The following is a 15,596-nucleotide window of genomic DNA, read 5'->3' as shown; positions in this document are numbered from 1 at the left end:
TTACAGTACATTAATTGAAGTTTTAAGGAATTACTAAATTTCAACAGATTACTTCTTTTCCACTGCAATACAACCCTTTCTTTAAAAATTATTTTTCATTATACTAAAATAATGAAATGCACTTAATTCTGATTCTTACCTCTTGATTTTTACTGAAAAGTTTCTAAGATGCATTTTAAAATTATTTTGCCTTTTTTTCTTGTTTTGCTAGATATCATTCAGGTGGCTCTTTAGGAAAAAAGATATCAAAGACTACGGTAATAATAAACAATAATGTATGTTGTTGTAGTTAATGAGTAAAAAGTCTTCATTTCAATTTTCCAATCTCAGTAACATAGTGAAACTTAGCTTCTAGGAAAGTTTCCATTTTATGCATTCAGAAAATGAATTAAAATAATGTAAGCAAGGAAATAATATGTTCAAAGAGGTCTCAGATCCAAGCAGACCATTTCTGTGGTTGTTCACAGACGTATGTGATACATTACTCCCAAGAGATAGTAAGAAATGCAAATCAATGGCACCTACTGTAGGGATTCTATATTTTTAACTGGGAGAGATAGAACATTCATATTTTCCCACTCTAGAGAAATAGGCAGTCAATTATAATCTGCAGTTTTCTTGCCCACTACTATTCTCCAAATTACTAAATTGAAATGATCCTACTTTGGACATATTACATTAAGACTCAGTTTATGGAAAAGGCTGTAATACTGGAAAAAGTGGAGCGAAAGAGAAAAGGATGACCAGCAGCAATGTGGATAAACTCAGTTACAGTGGCAATGAGTGGACCATGGAAGACCAAGTTAAGGACAGACCTTCAAGAAGAAAATCTACATGGTCACTACGAATAAAAAACTGCCTGATGGCACATCATCCATCCATCCATCCTCCGTCCCTTGGGCAGGGTAAATCTAATGCTTGAAATGATACAGGTCCATGAGAGGGCTACATCACCTGCATTTACAGTTTTCACACTGTCTACAGCAGTGGTTCTCAACCTGTGGGTCGGGACCCCATTTGGGGTCGAACGACCATTTCACGGGGGTCACTAAACAAGGCTGTCCGCCATTTTTCCCCCTTTTCTTTGGACACGGCCCTGGCAACCGGTGATGTATAAGTGGTTGGGGGTCACCACAACATGGGGAACTGTATTATGGGGTCGTGGCATTAGAAAGGTTGAGAACCACTGGTCTACAGGAAGATAGATTTAGGGGAAGAAACAAATATCAAAATTTAAAAATCTTCCTGCCAGAGGAGTTAACTGTTTATACAAACATGGATGGATTTTTATAAATTCTGAAAATAAGGAATGATTACATTTGCACATGCATAATTTTTTAATTTTACACAAGAGAGGAAATCCCCACTAATTTCAGTGGAGAAAGAGAAGAAATTCCCCTTGGACTCTTATGAACTGAAGCAAAAAAGATCCACATATTTTCTTCTTCAGAAGAGACTGCACTTACAGGCATGCTGGTTCTTCTTTAAACAATACAATTAGTAAGAATAATGTACATAATAGCCATGTATAAAAGAATAACACTTAAAATACTCTTAAAATGCAAGCTTGGCATAACATCTTGTGATGAAGTCCTGAATACTCTGGATTTCCTCTTACAGCGCCCAATGGAAATCACTGGCTGAAATCCAGATTATTAACCTGGCAGAAATTCAAATTCTTCTATGGAAATTGGCTGCAGCACACTTGTCCTTCAAATCTCCCCAGATCATTTTTAATATCAGCTTTCAATACTTCAGAATACTGAAAAGTTTCCCCATAGTATTTTGTCCTTCTGACCTCAACCGCACTATGTTTCTACCATTCAGAAAAGCTGTTGCTAAAAAAATAGCTTGTGTGATCGGTGGTATTTGAATTACTTTCTTTGACTAGAATGAATGATTTGACGCTCAGTCACTATGCAATTGTATTTAAAGTGACTTCTTTTAATATTTTAAATAAATGCTAACTGGTAGCCATTTTCTAAATACTGTAAGAATGTTCTAAATACTGCAAGAATGTCACTTTGGGGTGTTCTTCTCCCTCATTGCCTCTGAATTCAGTATACCACTTTCTCTCTTGACAGAAACCAAAAGCAACAAACTTGCACAAAGATATTATTTAAATGCGATCATAAAAGTCCAGACCAGCACAATACCATTGAGAAAGAAAAACAAGAAATTCAAGAAGAAATGGCTGCACAAAGATCTCTCTGACAAACTGAAAGACAAAAAGGACAAGTAGAAAAAATGGAAAGAGGGGCAGACAGCCAGAACATACAAAGATGAAGTCAGGAAAGCAAAGGCTCAGAACGAACAAAGACTTGCAACAGAAATCAAGGATAATAAAAAAAGTTTTTTCCAACACATTAACAAGAAAAAAGTCAAGGAAACTATAGGCCCACTAAAGAGAGAAAATGGCAAGGAAATAACAGGCAACAAGGAGAAAGCAGAGCTGTTTAACTCATACTTAGCGTCAGTCTTCACATGAAAAGAAACTATAGCCCAACATACAAAAAAAAAAAAACACTGCAAAAGACATACTAGAAACAAAAATTAAAAGAAGCAAGAAAATGGTAAGAGAACACCTATCCGGCCTTGATGAATATAAATCACTGCAACCCAACAGATTACATTCCAGAGTTCTGAAAGTGCTGGCAGATGTTATCTCAGAACCATTGCACCACATCTTTCATAAATCCTGGAGCATCGGGGAAGTACCTGAGGATTGAAAAAGGGCTGATATGGTTCCCATCTTCAAGAAAGAACAGACCAATCAGTTTTACATCAATATCTGGGAAGATCCTAGAAAAGATAATCAAAAAAACAGATCTGCAAATAACTAGAGCAAACGAAGTCATAACCAGGAGCCAGCACGGGTTTGTTAAAAACAGATCATGCCAAACCAATCTTATTTCATTCTTTGATAAAGTGACTAAACTAGTAGGCCAGCAAAATGATGTGGACGTAGTATACTTAGATTTCAGTAAGGCATTTGATAAAGTAGACAACAATCTACTCCTTGGTAAACCAGAAAAAGGTGGAATAGACAACATCACCACCAGATGGATCTCTAGGTGGCTGATAAACTGTACTCAACGAATAGTCCTCAATTGGCACTACATCCACATGGAGAGACGTAAGCAGTGGGGTACCACAAGGTTCCATATTAGGCCCAGTACTTTTCAATATCTTCATAACTAGATGAGGGAATTGAAGGGGAACTCATCAAATTTGCAGATTACACCAAACTGACAGGAGTAGCCAACACCCCAGAAGACAAACTTAGGATCTAAAAAGATCTAGACAAACTTGAACAATGGGCCGTATCCAACAAAATGAGTTTCAATATGGAGAAAAGCAAAGTTTTACATTTAGGCAGGAAAAATTAAAGATACAAGTACAGACTGGATGAGACCTGGCTTAAAAACAGTAACTGTGAAAGGGACCTTGGAGTCTTAGTGGATGATTACTTGACTATGAGCCAGCAGTGTGCAGCAACAACCAAAAAATACAATCCTGGGTTGTATAAACAGAGGCATAGAATCAAGATCACATGAAGTATTAGTACTGCTTTATAAAACCCTAGTAAGACCACACCTGGAATACTGCAGCCAATTTTGGTCACCATATCACAAAAAAGATGTTGAGAGTTTGGAAAAAATTCAGAGAACAGCAACTAAAAGGTCTGGAGATTAAAACAAACAAAGAACTGCGGGACTTAGGTTTGGCTAGTCTAAAGAAAAGAAGAAATAGGGGAGACTTAATAGCAGCATTCCAGTATCTGAGGGGCTGCCACAAGAAAGAGAGGGTCACTTTGTTCACCAGAGCACTAGAGGGAAGGACGAGAAACAATGGTTGGAAACTGATCAAAGAGAGAAGTAACCTGGAATTAAGGAAAAAACTTCCTGACAGTGATGCTGTCAGGACAATCAACCAATTGAACAGCTTGCCTCCAGAAATTGTGGGTGCTCCATCACTGGAGATTTTTAAGAGACTAGACAATCACCTGTCTGAAATGTTATAGGTTCTCCTGCTTGAGCATGGGGCTAGACTAAAAGACCTCCAAGGTCCCTTCCAGCTCTATTCTATTCTAAAATATTACAAGTAAAAAAGCTATACCTTATTCATATTGCAAATGGAAGTGTTAATGTTTGAAAAGAAAAAGAAAATCTAGTTATCTTCTGAGGATTTTTCTATGTCCTCTTAAGACATGTTATTTAAAATGCCCACTCTTCACATTACACTTGATAAGACCTACCTTCAATGTAAATATACATTTCAGAAGATTTTTTTAAAAAGTTTATTATCAGAGGGCTATAGATCCTCAAATGTGTGATCCTTTCTGTTGTGTATGACTCAAATAAATATTTGATTTGAGTATTTAGATATATATGCCACATTGTTGTAAAGAGACATTATAATATTAGAAATAAATAACATCAACAGATCAAACTTTCTATTATTTATTTTATACCTCATTCTGCTAACATTTAAACATGTTGTCCAAACCCTGGACAATTGAGAGCCAAATAGACACTAGTCCTTCAGGAAAAGGTTGTGAGGTGCAGGCAGTCCCATAAATTGAAGGTACTGTACTCCTGCAACAGCATATCTGCTATTCCACTTCCATTTTTTTTTAACTTTTTTTTCAGTTAACCTTACTGTAAAGCAATGCATAAGTTACCCATTTTCTTTCAAATAAATCTGAATGATTCCAGTTAATCTTTAGATGGTGGCTACTGAACAAAGAAGGATGAGATGAATATGCCTCTCTAAACATACAATTGTGCATAATGGGATGGTCTCTATAACCCAAAAATTCCATGAAGTTCCAGCAACAGCCTGGGATGAACTGTATCCAAACTACCCTGCCATTTCTGCAAAAGGCCCCTGGTTAGTGACCTCTCTAGGGCTGTAGGCTGCACTTAAAATTTGGGGGAAACTCCAGGACAACAATAAAGAGAGTAATGATACAAAAAGGTATCATTAAACATAGCTGCAAAAAATGTTGCTAAACCTCTCAAGCAGCCATCTTGAATGTGTTATCCTGCTGTATTAATAACCTAATTTCTAACGCAAGGTCATTGGCTATAGTGATTAGTGGTAAAAGAGATATCATTCAAGACATTTGAAAAACACTGCATTGGAAAACTTGTTCTACCTGCTATTACAGATAATTTTTAATATGAACACTTCTTTTTCCTATGCCACTTAACAAGTTTTCTTTCTGAAACTTTCTTGAGCAAAGTGGACAATTTGGACATATTACAGAAAGTCTTAGAAACAATCTAAAATACATATTAGTCAAGCAATGTGAAACTGTTGCCTATAGTATTCTTCAAGAGCAAAGTAGATGTTGGAATTTGCACATATCAATGCATAACTGGAAAACTCTTCTGTCTGCTTGTATTTTGGAAAATGGCTGTTGCTCATAAATAATTTGCAGGGTTTCTGCCATGGACTTAAACCAGCATTTCTCAACCCTGGCACCTTAAGATTTGTGACTTCAACTCCCAGAATTTCTCAGAAATGTTAAGAAATACTGACTAGAACAAATAGAAACAAAGCAAGAATTTTGGTTTCCACTTTATAGCTAATTTGTCTTTATTTTTTGTCCATGCTGTTGAATAATTATCATTAAGTAGCAAATTTGTCTGTTTTTGCTCTTTGCATGTCTTTCAGTAGACTAAAAAGAAGCATTTACCTCAACAGAGAAATCCTGCAAAGGAGTTATCATTAGATAACAGGACTTTAAGTAGTAATAAGTAGTAATTTATTTTTTTTTAAAAAAGATTATAAACCTAAATGGAAGTATTAGTCTCTGATCAATCCAGTAAATCATAAAACTTTAAGTGAAAGTCACAACTAGGTATGGGATTATTAGCATGCTTCAGCAAGAAGCAATAATATGCTGTATGTAAATTAAATTTCTGAGCAAAATCTGTAAGTGTAAAAGTGGCAAGAATAAAATCAACAGCTCTAATGATAACTAGCATCAACTCACTACCATAAACTTTTATCTGTAATTGAACTATAAATAGAGATCACATGGTCCAAAGATCAAATGTATTTTTACTGCTCACTACAATCTCACTCTGCTTTCTAGTATGTCCCTTACAGTACAACTGATAAACATGAAAAACTTAAAAGCTTTCTTTAAATTTAGATTGTACAGTACACAGAACTCAGTCATCCCAAAAAAACAAAGCCCACTAATTCTGGGCCTTTTCCATTTTATCCTGCCTTTTTAAATTGTCAAATGGATGCTTGAAATTGTATCTTCCAAATAAATATTTCAAATAAAATAATTCAAATAATTTCAAGACCAACTCAATTAATTCTGGCATATCATTACAATTATTATTATTTGGGATGTATTATATCCCAAATAATATTTAGATGAAGTATGCCTGAGGTCATACAGATCACCATATTTAAAACTCTTAGAAATCAAGAAAAAAAATTGGAAAAACTTACAGGCACACTTTGTAATTTGGACAAAATTAGTCTCAAGAGAAACTAAACATAGTTATAACTCAGACACAGTATGAATTGCTCAAATAAGTGCTAACTGCTAACTTCTCTGCATGTTCAGCAGCTTTACCACTGCAAAAATCCAGGTCATAAAGTTGTTTGATGTAAGTGTAATATTTAATCATGGTCAGTATAAATCATAGTTTGAATATTAACTTAAACCATAACTTTGCATTTTTATTTGGAGTTAGCTATATTTGCCTTATCTTGCCATTTTTCGGTCTTAAGGGGATTTAATATTTGCCACCTAGTTTATATTCTATCTATTATTTTTACTGTGATTATTTACAGTTGTTGGTTTGATTGATATAAAACACTTATGGATAAAATGTGGATAAAATAGATCTGCAAAATATATTTGTATATAGAAAAATCTCTCTAGGCTGGTATATCTCTGTGTACAATTGGTCTGTGAAGATATACTTTCTCAATTCAATGGATGAGAATTTGCTACTGAAGAATAATCAGTATTTTTCCACTAGAATACCAAAACTCACATTTATTATGCTTTTATAGTGAAATGCATTGTTCTAATGCAGTATTAGAATTAGATTATAGATCCTCTATAAAAAAGGAATGATTTTAGAGTCTTAAAATCTGGTTTGAATACTGACATAATATCTGATCAAAAATAAAATCAGCTTTTTATTACAAATTGCTGTAATTTCAAAATACAATAGACAATACTACTCTAGCCTTCTTCATTTGAAGACTGGCAATCTTCTTTATCCATAAAACCAATATGAAATTGTAAACCAGAATCTTAAAAAGCACACACAGAGACTAACATCAAGACTCTTGAGGATCATGAACTGGCATACAAAGAATTAGGAAACAACAGATAAACTGAGAAATAAAATAAAATAAAATAAAATAAATAAATAAATAAATAAATAAATAAATAAATAAAGTATACTTTTTCTTCAACTGCATTAATGCTAAAATATCTACTTTGAAAACTGTTGCTATACTTGCATTTACTTGAGGAGTATTTTATTCAGGTCAACTAAAATGAATGTTACTTTTGCTACTAGAGAAATAGAATTCAAGCCCAAGGATACAAGATTAAGGAACTACAAACATGACATGAAATTCTGAGGAACAGCTGTATTCATATGTTAAAATAAACCAAAAGGTAAAATAAAACAAAACTTAAGTCATAAAACATGACAATTCTATTATAGTATAACTAATTAGGCATCATTGCATCAGAGGTATGAATGATGCTCTCAGTCAATAGATTTTAACACAACTGTATGCATAACTGCAAAACAGAAATAATTGTTGGGGTCCAAAGGACTGAATGGTAAACCAAATGGCTTGTAATATTTTGAAAAAAAAGTTATGCATTTGAAAGACAAAAAATAGTCACCATTCATAATTTTCCAGGTTTTGCAATCAATTATTAGAAGAGATTTTGGTTCTAGTTTCTTAAAAATGAAAAAAAAATACTAATTTGCAACCCACACTAAAGATTCTTTGGACTTTTGTTGGGGAATAAATAGTTTTCAGGTTTTAATGCTGCAATCTTTAAAATATCAGCTGTACAAAAATTGTGTGGGAAAACATTGAGTTGTTTTAGATACAGGTAATCTTCGATTTATAACAGTTTATTTAGTGACCATTCAAAGTTACAACGGCACTGAAAACACTGACTTATGACCATTTTTTAGTTACAAACTTTGTAGCATCCCCATGATCATGTGATCAAAATCCAGATACTTGGCAACTAATTCGTACGTATGACCACTGCTGTGCCCCAAGGTAACCTTTTGACAAGCAAAGTCAATGGGGAAACCAGATTCATTTAACAACTGGATTACTAAACTTATCAACTGCAGTGATTCACTTAACAACTGTGGCAAGAAAGGTTGTAAAATGGGGCAGAATTCATTTATTAGAAATTTGGAGCTCAATTATGGTAGTTAAGTTGAGGACTACCTGTATATGGCAAAAAGTTCCTGTTTGTAAGGAGGAGGGGGTATTGTAGACAATGCCCCAATATCAAGTAATTAATAAACTGGACAATAAATAACACATATCCACAGTATTAAGAACAGCGGGCAGTCTGCATATTCCCCAGATAATCTCATCTGATCAGACAACACACAGAGGATGGGGGAAGAATACAAAGTTCAAAAATTAGGCCAGATTACTATAGCAATAAATTCTGTAATTTAAACTTTGAAGGCTGGTCATTACATAATGAATGAAATGTTGCAATTATTAGATTACACCAACCTTTACTGGATAACGGAGGAATGTTGATACCTAAAATCTTGAAAACAAAAAGGTCAGCAACAAAAAACAGTCACCTTTACACAAATTTAAATACAATCTCAGTTACTATATATCCAAACCGAAAGGAGCAATGTATCATGACATTACAAACAGGGCCAGTAGGCAGTGAAGTAGCTGCCTCAAAAAGCAGATACTTGGTGAGTGGCAAGTGATTAATTATTCAGTATTATCGTTGTATTTTCACAATGGTTATTGGTGCTGAGGAATTTTCTGAGTATTATGGAGAATGTATAGTCCAAAAGTAAACCGGACCAACCCCAAAAATAACCGATTAAAGATTAAAAGGTAAGGTTGGTATAGTGGTTAGAAATCAAGAGTATCATGCCTACCATAGGCATGAAAAATTGACGGGGTGACTTTAGGCCAGCCACACTCTCTCAACCCAACCCATATCAAAGAGTTGTTGTTGTGGGGGAAAATAGTGGAAGGAGGAGTACTAGATACATTTGCTGCTTTGAGTTATTTATAAAAATAATAAAGGCAAGATAAAAATCTAAACAAATTACTGGCATTAATTTACAGGGAGAATGGTGTATTTCCTATTTTCAACTTTGGAGGACCATATACAAAGTAGAAACTGCAGATTAGTGACCTGTTTTATGCCTATTGTATATATCACAATCAATAAAATCAGGATTTTGCACATATAATGAAAAAAATGCTTTAGAACTTAAAAACACAAGCAATAATAAATCTAATAATCTTTTTTAAATGGCTGTTCTTCAAATAGTACCATTTTGATTTTTTTCTGTATGCAACCAAATTTTGTTATCATAACTTTTACTAATGAATTACATATTAAAATCTAGAAATTGTTATACTTTAGATGTAATCCTGAGATAACAATTGACACCAATAATACATTCCATTTCTTAAAGGACATGTCAGCTACCTTGGGTATATCTATCAGTTATAATATTCTCTGGAAACCTCAAATTTTGTCTACAGTTTGCATCAAACTTGCTGCTGTCATAAATCCCAGCAAAACAGAGATGAGGCCAATTGTCACTATTGATATTGTAAATAGTCTTTCAGCTCATTTTTAATTCAGGGGGGAATGAAAGAGGAAACAATTCCAATACAATTGACCATGTAAACAAATTATAAAAACTTCTTAAACTTGCTGGTGCATGGGCCTATATTTAAGATAACAGAATATTCCTACCTGGTTCTAATGTACAAACTAATTATTAGATTTATACATCAAAGTAGGGCTGCTTAACCATAGTTTGTTGACCGGAGTCACAGATTATGGTCACCTAGGCCAAAACCAAGCAACCGGATTATGGCTAAATCCTGTCACTATATTTATTCTAAAGATGACATTGTAATTTTTTGTTCTGTTTAAATAGTCAGCAACAAACCAGCAGGATATATAGTGTGCAAAAAGATGTTAGAATCAGAATCAAAGCATCTTACAAAAGCAGCCTTATGCAAGAATCTGAGAAGATGTATCACAAGTAAACTTTCTTCTCATTGTATGTATAGAAACTTGTGATTAAACCTGTCTTTATATTAATTCACACCCACTTAAATAAATCTCTACAAGAAATGTGTATGCCCAATGTTTGTCTTTGAGACAAGATTGTTAATGCAAAAAGATCTCAATTTGTTAAAAACACAATTCCAGTGTACATGACTTCGAAAAACACACATACCCACTTTACTGAGTGCATAAAGTTCCAAGATTGGCATGCAAATCAGATCTTAAATATCAGCTGTTTATCAGTGCAGATCTGTTGTATATTGCTAACTAACAATACCATGAAATAGTCAGACTGAAACCAGCAGCTCGTATTCATTGTCTATGCATATTATTTCCCCTGGAAAAACATGATCTTGAGTCCATTAAAAGGAATTCAGAGAAGGAGGATTACTTACAAATAATGTAATAAGGATCAAATTGTACATTTCAAGCAATAATTCTAGAATGGCTTTTCTTTGTATATTAAGCAGCAATAAATAGAAGGTTGCCTATAGAACGGTGGCCTAAGTGTTCTTTTTTAAAACCTGTTTTGTTTCAAGAGAAACAGCCGTTTTTCAAAGGAGTTCGATCAGGCACGCCCGTAGCGCTTGGCCTTTCTTTCCCTAGGAAGAGCCGACCTCGCGGATTCTTGTAGCAAATGCAGCAGCCACAGATAATTTAAGTAACAACAAAAAAACAACAAAACCCTGAAGGGCAGTTACCTCATTCCTGTTTGCAAACCTCCTGGCCATTTAAAAATCTCCGGATGACCAGAGCAAGGCACAGTATCAAGCCCAACATGTAGCCGATGGTGCCCGCAAACGTAGGCGAGGAGGCCGGAGGGTTTTGAAGAAAGTGCCGCAAGCCTTCCTCTACGTAAAACATCTGGTCGTAGATGCTAAGGAAGGTGAAAATGTGGAAAAGCTGGTGGCTGTGGCCGATGATGTCGAAGAGGCCCGGGTGGATCCGCTCGGGGATCTTACTGACGTTGAAGAAAGCAGCCACCAGCAGCCAGAAGTAACGGCGGTAGAAGTACAGGAAGAGGGTGGGGTTGTGGTCCTGCAGGTCGAAGAAGAGGCTCTCCAGCATGATGGGGCAGGCCATGCTGAGCGGCATGACGAAGACGAAGGTGCGGATGACGAAGGGGTAGGCGCACCACTCGGAACGGCTCTTGCAGCAGGCCACGGTACAGGCCACGGCCAGAGCGAAGGCGACCGGGAGCACCAGCGCGCTGTAGGCAGCGATGGGCGCGCTGCAGTCCACGTGCCAGCCGAGGCGCTGCTGCAGGTAGCGACTGAGCATGCGCGGCTCCAGCAAGCTCAGCTTGGGCAGCAGGTAGTAGTAATAGGCCACCGTGCTGGCGAAGCCGTAGTAGCTGATGGAAGCGTAGTCCAGGTAGAAGAAGGCGGCACGCAGGCGTAGCGAGAGGCAGCTAAACACATGGGCCGTGCAGCTCATGGCAAAGGTGAGCAGCACGCCCGAGGCGTAGCACCACAGCGGCAGCAGCGCCGGGTGATGGAAAGGCAGGTCGCCGGCCTCGCGCAACACCAGCAGACGGCAGAATTTACCGACGAAAAGCAGCAAAGGGATGAAATGAGTCCAGAAGTTGAGCGTCTCGTTGGTGGGCTGCAGCACCGAGGCCAGGCATTCCTGCGCCGAGCAGTGCAGCCGCCGGTAGCCCGAGAGGATGAAACATTCCACGAAGTCGTCGGGCACCTCGTCCCAACGTAGCGTCTCAGCGGAGCGCTGGGGCGAAGGCAGGAAGGTGGAGAGCGGAGACCGGCCGGGGTGAGGGGACGGCTGCGGCGGGGCAATCCTAGGGGGCGCCTGGCCCTCGCCGGCTCCGCCCGCCCGCATCTTCCTCCGCTTCGCCTCCGGCTGCTGCCGCTGATGATGTCGCCGCTGGCCGGGCTCGCTGAGATGCTCCTCGTCTGCTTGCTGCTCAGAAAAGCGGCAGCAGACAGAGCTGGGATTGTGATGTAAGCTCACAGCGGCAAAGCTGCTTTTCCTCCTACTGGAAGAGTTGCAGAGGATTTGTGCTTCAGAGGAACAGCCGCGGCGATGGCAGCCGCCGCCTCCTCCTCTCCTTCCTCCTCCTCTTCCTCTTCTTCCACCGCCGCCTCTTTTTTCTCCTGCATCATTCATTGCAGGAAGGACAGGAGGCGAGGAAAAGCAAGCTTGCTCACCCCAGCCAGCGATCGGTAGCTCCTGCAGAGAGAAGCGACGGGGAGCACTGCAGTCATTCAAGCCTTGCCTGGAGCGGTGGGGTCATGGCTTGCTGTGGCCAATTAGATGCCCCTCTCGGCTTCTGGTCTTCAATTCAGATTCGGGGAAGGCCCCTTTTCCCACCTCCGTCTTCCTCAAGACACCCGAGCCACATTTAACGATCGGTACTGCAGTGCCGCTCCACTCTTTTGAAAGGCAAAGACGTTCCGCCTTTCTCTCTCCTCGCCCCCGCCCTATCGGTGCCTTTTTCGAAATACACGTGATAGAATTACAGTCAAAGAATTCCTATCGTATTTTTCTTAACTTTTCACATGGTGATCTCTCCTATTTCAGCAGTGGTATTTTTTTTGGCAAGAGGAAAGGAGAATCCCATACTGGCATTTTAGGATTTAACAAAAGGCAACCCTGAATTTAAAATACAAGACAAACATTTTTAAATAAATAATAATTTATTTATTAAGAAATATATCTAAGGAAAACCAAGTACATCAAATTAAATTTGTGTGGCACTATTCTTAGATAATTCATTTGGGTATAAGGGGCACCATATAGTAAAACTTCTGCTTTGTAGTGGCCTATTCCTGTGACATCAAGCAAAAAAACCCAAAAACCCAAGGGGTAAGTTTCAATATTGGAGCACAGAAACAGTTTTAACAAATAACACAATGGCACAGCAAATCCTTAGACAACCGTTACAAATTTAATTGCAATTAAAACACATCCCAGGATGCTGGACCAAAATCATTCTTATATTCTAATTAACTTGTGGGCTGGCAATGCACTGTCCAATACTATTTTAAATTATGGGAAAGATTGTCATAGAAATGTGTGTAAACCTACTTTTGTAAGTAGGGTCCCATGGGATAAAAAATGCCATATGGGATACATTTGAATATCAAAAGTAGTGCATATCATATTGATAACTCTTAGGCAGATAATACATTTATCAGCTGTGCAGAGATGCAATTAGCAGAAGAGATAAAATAAAGTTCTCTTGCTATTGAGAACATTTTAAAAACATTGAACTAATAAGATATATTACCTGGATACCATACAGGCCAATTCCTTGGATTTGGAATTTTTGTCTCCATATCATGTAAAGACAAAGTGTTTTAGATTACTGAACAAGGAGACACAAACTGTTGACTAAACACATCCCTAGAAGAGTCAGAAATCTTAATGGAAAGAAGTGTTGAGCTGTTTTACAATGATTCATTGGAAAGAATTGTACATTGCACCAAGCAGTTGTTAATTTTAATTGTGATTTGTTTAAATAAACATAGTTGGATTCAAGCACTGTTGAGGCATAATTTTCATTTTATACACCACTATGATTAAGCTATAAGCCTAAACCATTTTTGTTTAGTGTGATGTTTCCTAAACTTGACAACTTTAAATTGCATGAATTTCAGCAGACTGGCTTGGGAATTCTAGAGGTTGACATCCACATATCTTAAAGTTATAAGGTTAGGAAACATTGGTTCAATGTAATATCTAAACCAGAGGACCCCAACCTTTTGGGCACCAGAGACTGGTTCTGTGGAGAGAGGTTTTTCCGCAGACTGGAGAATGTGTGGTTTTGCATGCTGCGTGCATCCCATGAATGGGCTTTACTTGTTTGTGTGGCCTAGTTGCTGGCATGCCGCGGCCCAGTACCGATCATGGACCAAGGGGGGACCCCGATCTAAATTACACCATTTCTGAAGGCCCAGTGATTTAGCGACAGTTTCACACCTATTGGCAGTCTCTGTTTCCTCCTCCATGCCATCCTACACTGATTATAGTTCTCTATATGCCTGATTGTTGCTGTGCTTATTGTGTCTCATTTTCCTTAATCCTAAAGAAATTCATCAGAAATAATCTGACTAAATCAAGCTCTATAGTTTTGTGGTCCCATGACAGCTATGTTTATTCTGACCCAAGTTTTAAAACACAGTTCTGCAAATGTGTGCTTTACCTCTCTTTTAACCACCCTTCACACCTCTCTTCTAACCCTTTATGACATGGAGAAAAACAACAGGATATTCTGTCACTAGGCTGGCCTAAAACATTTTGTTACCTGAAAGGAAATGACACTTCCTGAATCATACAAGTTTTATACAATCCAAGGTGAACTATTTTGAAATCTGAGGCAGAAAATCTCACGAAGTTCTCTTTCCATTTTATCCTAGCAGTAAAAATGCAATTAAACATTAAATATCAGTTTTCTTTTCTCCGTTTTTATTAAAATCCAAATCAATAATTTGAGACCTTTTTAATTATTGGGCCAGCCCAATAGATTGTTAGGAATCTTCTATAGGAATGGGTGTCTTTCCTTAAAAAAACATCTTATAGGTCTTAAGGTATTTCTGGTAATTTTTGTGGCAAAAGTCATTAAATAAAAGATAACCTACATGATAGTATAGTAAATCTTAAGTTTGAGCAATTCTAAGGATTATTTGTAACAGGCTCGACATGTACTATTACTAATAACATTTTATTCCATTATATCAAAGATTTGACATTCAGTCAAAGGATCAATGCACTAGGGGTTAGAGTAATATTAAATAGGAAACGGGAGAGCTCAGATTAAGCATCATGTTCTGTTATAAAGCTAATCTTCATCTGTAGATCACACAAGGCCACTGATGCCTCATAAAAACTTGAAAGGCAGTTCCAGTTTCTGGAGGGTCCTAGGTTCTCTGTTCCCAGTTTAGATTTTTACCTCAGCTTCCCCTGACTGATGCTCTCCAAATATGAAGATTCATATAATCTTATAATTAACTCTTATAATTAATCATATAATTAACTCTGTGGTTGCTATTTTTAAATCTTAAAATATTTAGGGCTCTTTTAGGGTTATAAAACATGTGTCCTCCAGATGTTTGGGTACAATTTCCTTAAATCTTATCACAACAAATGATCAGAAATTATGGAAGTGTGGTTCAAAATTGCTTACTTTTGGGCTACAGTATATAATGCATGAGTTCTGTTGAAGAGCAGCGGTCTCCAACCTTTTTGGCATCATAATTTTTTCATGGACTGGCGAGATGGGAGGAGGAGCACGCAAAATCTAGTTCCCTTGCATGCA

At 37.3% G+C, this 15,596-nt stretch overlaps 1 protein-coding gene across 1 annotated transcript; it reads right to left on the bottom strand.

The window, feature by feature from the left end:
- Positions 1 to 10,758: 10,758 nt before the first annotated feature.
- On the bottom strand, positions 10,759 to 13,123 carry PAQR9 (progestin and adipoQ receptor family member 9). The gene has a single exon (XM_039357446.1). The coding sequence runs from the start codon at positions 12,443 to 12,445 to the stop codon at positions 11,024 to 11,026; it is 1,422 nt and encodes a 473-aa protein (XP_039213380.1). The 5' UTR covers positions 12,446 to 13,123; the 3' UTR covers positions 10,759 to 11,023.
- Positions 13,124 to 15,596: the final 2,473 nt, after the last annotated feature.

This window comes from Crotalus tigris, unplaced genomic scaffold, assembly GCF_016545835.1.
Source record: "Crotalus tigris isolate CLP2741 ecotype Arizona unplaced genomic scaffold, ASM1654583v1 scf7180000018923.2277400, whole genome shotgun sequence".
In the NCBI taxonomy this organism is placed as follows: domain Eukaryota; kingdom Metazoa; phylum Chordata; class Lepidosauria; order Squamata; family Viperidae; genus Crotalus; species Crotalus tigris.
The sequence above is the reverse complement of the archived record's forward strand: the minus strand, read 5'-3'. Positions and strand labels throughout refer to the sequence as shown.